General features: G+C 38.0%; 1 protein-coding gene across 1 annotated transcript; it reads right to left on the reverse strand.

The window, feature by feature from the left end:
- Positions 1–822: 822 nt before the first annotated feature.
- LOC103133187 (uncharacterized) lies at positions 823–6351 on the reverse strand. Its single transcript, XM_007544959.2, has 5 exons — positions 6190–6351; positions 5182–5526; positions 4008–4109; positions 3298–3618; positions 823–2970 (listed from the first exon to the last, which is right to left on the reverse strand). Exons 1-5 carry the CDS (start codon positions 6227–6229, stop codon positions 2603–2605), a joined length of 1176 nt encoding a protein of 391 aa, XP_007545021.1. The 5' UTR covers positions 6230–6351; the 3' UTR covers positions 823–2602.
- Positions 6352–6964: the final 613 nt, after the last annotated feature.

The following is a 6964-nucleotide window of genomic DNA, read 5'->3' on the forward strand; positions in this document are numbered from 1 at the left end:
AACATAGCGGTCAGCAAAAAGTAGACCTCCCCCATCACCCACTCACTGAAGTCACCAAGTGAGCAACAGGTGATCTACAATCACTAATAACACCACGTGATCCCGTGCTACACCTATCCACAACACAGATGTTTGTGTGCGATAACATCGATTTTGATTTGGGCGTGCCATTTTAATCCATCAAACTCGATTAATTAAAATTTGTCACAAAGTAGTACCATTAGTTTTTGACATAGCTTTGCAGAGCTCCTGATGTGTAGGAAAAGTCAAACTACAGTCATGGCCAAAAGTTTTGAGAATGACAAATATTATATTTTCACATGATCTGCTGCCCTCTGGTTTTCATGTGTGTATGTCAGATGTTTTTATCACATACAGAAATACAATTGCAATCATATTATGAGTAACAAAAGCTTTTATTGACAGAATGAGTTAATGCAGCAAGTCAATATTTGCAGTGTTGACCCCTCTTCTTCAGGACCTCTGCAGTTCTCCCTGGCATGCTCTCAATCAACTTCTGGACCAAATCCTGACTGATAGCAGTCCATTCTTGCACAATCAATGCTTGCATTTTGTCAGAATTCCTAGGTTTTTGTTTGTCCACCCGTCTCTTATGATTGACCACAAGTTTTCAATGGGATTAAGATCTGGGGAGTTTCCAGGCTATGGACCCAAAATCTCTATGTTTTGTTCCCTGAGCCAGTTAGTTATCACCTTTGGTTCATGGCGAGGTGCTCCATCATGCTGGAAAAGGCATTGTTCATCACCAAACTGCTCTTGGACGGTTGGGAGAAGTTGCTCTCGGAGGACATTCTGGTACCATTCTTTATTCATGGCTGTGTTTTTAGGCAAGACTGTGAGAGAGCCGACTCCCTTGGCTGAGAAGCAACCCCACACATGAATGGTTTCAGGATGCTTTACAGTTGGCATGAGACAAGACTGGTGGTATCTCTCATCTCGTCTTCTCTGAACAAGCTGTTTTCCAGATGTCCCAAACAATCGGAAAGGGGATTCATCAGAGAAAATGACTTTACCCCAGTCCTCAGCAGTCCACTCCCTGCACCTTTTGCAGAATATCAGTCTGTCCCTGATGTTTTTCCTGGAGAGAAGTGGCTTCTTTGCTGCACTCCTTGAGACCAGGCCTTGCTCCAAGAGTCTCCGCCTCACAGTGCGTGCAGATGCATTCACACCTGCCTGCTGCCATTCCTGAGCAAGCTCTGCACTGCTGGTAGCCCGATTCTGCAGCTGAAACACTTTTAAGAGACGGTCCTGGTGCTTGCTGGTCTTTCTTGGGGACCCTGGAGCCTTTTTGGCAACAATGGAGCCTCTCTCCTTGAAGTTCTTGTTGATGCGATAGATTGTTGACTGAGGTGCAATCTTTCTAGCTGCTCTTCCCTGGTAGGCCATTTTTGTGCAGTACAATGATGACTGCACGTGTTTCTTCAGAGACAACCATGGTTCACAGAAGAGAAACAATGATGCCATGCATCAGCCTCTTTAAAGTATCCAGTGGTGTCATTCTTACTTAATCATGACAGATTGATCTCCAGCCCTGTCCTCATCAACACCCACACCTGTGTTAATGGAGCAATCACTGAAAGATGTTAGCTAGTCCTTTTAAGGCAGGGCTGCAATTAAGTTGAAATGTGTTTTGGGGGACAAAGTTCATTTTCTAGGCAAATATTGACTTTGCAATTAATTGCTGTTAAGCTGATCACTCTTTATAACATTCTGGAGTTTATGCAAATTGCCATTATAAAAACTGAAGCAGTAGACTTTGTAAAAATTAACATTTGAATCATTCTCAAAACTTTTGGCCATGACTGTACAGTATCTACCTTAACCCAGGCTGGATGAACATCACCACACTGAGAGAGAGAAAGGAAAGAGAGAGAGAGAGAAAGAGAGAGAGAGATCCCCCAATGGCAGTATTCAAACCACTCTGGTTACTTATCCTTATGGTAGTCTGGTGTACTGACAAGATTTGTGGTGGTGAATGACTTAAGTGGTAACAGGATATTGGCAGAAACATCTAAGAAGAGATCATATTTAATAACTGAAGAAATAAGAGCCATCTTCAAGGAAATACCGGAATCAGAGATGATGACACACAGAGAGAAACAACCAGTCAAGTGAACAGAAAACACAGACACAAATACAGTAGGGATTAAAGGCACCTATTATAGAAAATGTTCTTTTTGCACATTATTGTACTTTCACTTAGACCTCTACTTTTAGAAACAGTCCAAGCACAAAAAATCCAGCAGTTTTTTAAATGTTTTGTTGGAAACAAGCCATTTCTGCAGCACTTGTTCCTGTGATATAGGTCCACTCCGTGGCCACATGACAAAATTTGCCTGACTAGAGCAGAGCAGAGGAACAGAAGGGATTTAATACGGCAGTTTTGGCATTGTGGCATTGCAAAACAACAGCGTGCTGTGTGACTACGAGGCAACTGCGACAGCCCATTCATAGCCTAAACCACCAGCCCACTAATGGAGCAGCCCACCAGGAAATTCCCCATTAGCTCTGTGTCCCAGTCTGGCCTTGAGGTGGAATGCAGATTTAAACATTATGAGATATTTCCAATAGTGACACAGTTTCAAATCATAGACAGGCATGTTAACAGAGGACATGATAGGATCCAAAAAAGAAGATTTATCTGCAAATCTTTACTTTTACTTACCCTGCCATGGACAGCCATGTTGACATTTTCAAAGAAATAATGTTTCTCAGCTTCTTCTCCTCTCATATTATTAAATGCTGTTTTAGCTTCATAACCAAACTTCATAAATTCTGCATGTTCATCAAACAGGATGCAGGTTGGAGTCTTTGGGGTGTCTAGTCCAAGTCCATTCCTCCATCTCTTTATCTGGGTCTCTCCTCCTTCCTGTCTGGGTTTAACATTGAAGGCGTAGCCACTGAATCCTGAACCAAAGTCTATGGATATGATGAGAGAGTCAGGACCAGCTGGATGGAGGAGAGGAGACAGTTAGAATATGATTAAAGAGAAGATACTGTTTTATAAGATTCAAGTTTAAAGTTTGATTATTAATAATTTTAATTAATAATTTTATATAACACAAAACTATATTGTGTTTTATAGTTTATAAGAAACAGTGCTTCTATTCTTATGATTACTCTCAAGATGGATATCACTTTCTTGTGGTTATATTTCTGTAACATGTATCTGCATTCTAACCTTCATAATAAAAACTCAGAATAAAAACCAACTTTGTCTGATTTATTAAAGACATAACCATGGATAAAAATGTACCTTATAGTTACTGCACTGACCTTTGACATTGAGCAGAACTTGTTTCTTTGTCGAGATGTTTTCTGACCAATAATCACAGACGGTGCAGATGTAGGTTCCTGTGTCTTTGTCTGTTGGTTTCTTCAGGATCAAACTGAAATCTCTAGATTTGCCTGGCTTCTTCATCTCTGTTCTGTCTTTAAACTGTCTGTGTTGTTGATGCTGGAAGTTCAAAGAATTAATGTGTACCACTTTACTATCATGTGTTCTCCATGTTACTTTGGATTTTCCAGGCAGACAGACTGCAGTTTTAAATGGCAGCAGAACAGACTCCTCTCCTGAATCCACCTCCACCCTGTAGACTGAGAAACAAACAGATGAGCTGCACTGACAGCAGCAGAACTGATGATGTTGATGTTCACAGTGATGGAGCCTCAGTGATAATCCAGGAGAAAAACACCTCAGTCACAAAGTGGAGCTCAGGATTTAGTGACCAGATGCTGACAGAGGATCCATGTGATCTAAACTGAATCCACATCCAGGAACTGACCACAGAAAATGAAAAACTGAGGAAATCTAACCCATAATTTTAAAAATAATGACTATGACTCCATGACAACTCTGAAGCTATCTCAATCTTTCTGTATCAGTTCTCAGTTCATTGCCTGAAATTATCACCATCAGTCTAAGGAGACAGAAATGCCTTAGCATGCCACATATTAGTATTGAAACTGTTGTAAAAGGAACTTACCTGACATAAAATATTGTCGGAAATTAAATAAAACACCTCCAGCAAGAAGAACTAGCACAGCCAGCAGAGCCAGGAGAACTATGGCCCAAAGTGGAAATATTACTAGGAAAAAACAAAGAACAGTTAGAAATGTATGTTGTTTTATTATTGTCTAAAAATTTTAATAGGTTTCAAAATTATTTTAGCATGTCTCAGTTTCTTCTAAAAGGTAGAACATAATTGTCTTTGGACATTCTGAAAATATTTATTTCCTAATGTCGGAGAGAAAAAGTATTGATTTTAAGGAGTCTATTTTTTCATGTCTCCATCAAGTACCTTGAAATGACTGTTAAATAGTAACAAAATATATAACATTTAGTCAAAATCTATATAATTAGAACACAACAGCTTGTTCAAGTAGTTGAATTTTAAGACCTTATCTTAGAGCTGACTGAAAAAAATGTTTCAAGGGAATTTACAAAAGAGATATAATCCATATACAGAAAGGTCAAACAAAATCAGATCATTTATTGCACATTAAATTAATATACTATGGATATTTTGGTAACACTTCATCTGATGGGGCGTGCATAAGACTGACATGACACTGTCATAAACATGACGTAACATCTGTCGTGATCATGAAGGAGTCTTTATAAATGTTTATGACTGTTGTCATCAAGTGTCATTCAGTAAATAATGACACTTTTAATGCAAAGTTGCTCTAAAAATCTAAACAGGTGTCACATCATATTTATGACAGTATCATGTCAGTATTATGCGAACCCCGTCAGATGAAGTGTTACCAAAATTTCCTTTTTCCATCAAGTAAAAAAAATTAGGAAAAACCCTAAATTGCACCAAAGACATGGGAATAAATGAGAACGTAACCCTGAACATTCCCACATAGTCATGGTGAATAAATTACAATCTGCATTCTGATGAGGCCCATTTGTCAGATTAAAATGGTATTTGGAAAATAGAAGCCTTTAAATATACTTTTCAACCCTCACTTCCATACAAAAAAGTCATTTATTGTTCTGATTTAGTAATTCACTAAACTTCAGAGAGCAACCCATTCCATCACTAATGTTTGTAGATGCATTCTGCATGACTAAATGCTGGCGTTTATACACCTGTGTCTGGTAATTGGGTGTCACGGCCCAATACTTTAGAAATACACAAGGTCACTGACCTGTGACAATCAGCTGAACGTCTGACACCATTATTTCTTCTGTTTCATGACGCAGGCTGCAGATGTAGACCCCGCTATCAGAAACTTGAGGTTCACTCAGAGTGAGGCTGAAATCACCAGAGTCCAGAGCAAGAGGCGCCATTGATGTTCGTCCTTTGAAAATCTCATTTTGTCCTCGCAGGTCGTCGGCTTCTTGACGTTGATGGACAGTATTGGGATCGAGATCGAAGCTGCTCCATTTCACCGTAACAATCTCTTCCAATTTCTGGCTGTACTGGCAGGGCAGAACAACTGATGGTTCCCCTTTACAGACTTCCACTTTTACAGTCAAAGAATCTCGACAGGCTGGAAGTATAAATAAAGATACTGTCAGTTTGTTGAAATAAATACAAATTTAACCTAAGACATTTATCTTTTGATCATTATTCACATATTAACCCAACTTCCTCACAATTCTCTAAATTCCTACTTATTTTATTTTTTTCTATTTTATTTTTATATTTGTATTTGTATCATGTTCGAATAAAATTTCATTTCATTTCATTTCATTTCATTTCATTTTTGGAGTGTTATACAGGAATAATGACAAAGTCCAGAGATTGACTGAAATCCAGAAATGGATCAGTGTTCAAAAATTTCAGCACATGAAGGGAAAATGGTGTCACTGCAGCTTACTACACATGAATAACACAATATATATAAAGGTGGAATAGGAGAAAGCAAGCATTCAGGCACCCCCAAATGCTATTTTTCAAACATCTATTAAATAATCAAGGTAACACTCACGGTATGTTTTTGATGAGAGAATAACATTATATGGTAATATAAAGCTCTATAGACTATTTTGCAAAATACCCACACGGTCATGGCAGCTTTGGTCTTACTTATATCTGGAACAGTATAAAGTATTTGTTTCTGAACATGAAAATGTAGCTGGTAATTACTGTGAAGAAGAGGCAAAATAAGATCAGCTAAAATCTAAGCTAGGAATGAGGGAGAAAAGCTTACCATAAAGGAGGAACAGAAGCACAGCTAACAGCTTCCTCATCCTGTACTTCCAAACACCAAATTGTTAATAAAGATTTTCTTTTTAACTCATCGAAACAGTTTCACAGAGTAAACCAAAAGCCGATTACAATTTCAGCTATCAGTCCAAGGTCACCAACACAAAGTTCCCTGTTGCTAGTTGGATAAGAAAACAAATTTTACTTTCACTTTCACTTGGAAAAAAAAAAAACATGGTAGCCTGTCAGTTTTGACTGTCAAAGTAAAAGTTTGTCATGTTTTGAAAAACTGTTGTGAGCTGTGGTCCTTTAAAGGATGTGACAGAGGAAATACTCATTCTGATCAGTCTTGCACATTGAAAGTATTTATTTTCTTTTACTGGGTGTAGAAGAGCTTTTTTGCCTTAAACAGCCCATTCTAACTTTCCATTAGAAAGTATCTAAAATGAAAGTTTTATCACAAAAAGATATTTCAGGATTCCTGATAATCATTCAGGAAAATGGCATAAGGTTTGCACCACTGGAAGCATTTGGTTTTCTTAAAAAAAAATTGTTTCACTTTAAATCAAGTCAGTTTAGGACTGTAGGGAGACGTTTCAGAAAGAGGAGTAAGTGAAAAACTTCAAGCAAATCTCCCATCCACGCATCATAAATTAATTGAGCATAAAAGAAGAATCAAAATCAAAACACACAGAATAGAGGAAGAAGACAAGGTTATAGCAAAATTAACTTTTTTTCAGTGAATAAATTCAAATTGTAGAACTAATTTCTGGTAACAC

This window comes from Poecilia formosa, unplaced genomic scaffold, assembly GCF_000485575.1.
Source record: "Poecilia formosa unplaced genomic scaffold, Poecilia_formosa-5.1.2 Scaffold2344, whole genome shotgun sequence".
NCBI lineage: Eukaryota > Metazoa > Chordata > Actinopteri > Cyprinodontiformes > Poeciliidae > Poecilia > Poecilia formosa.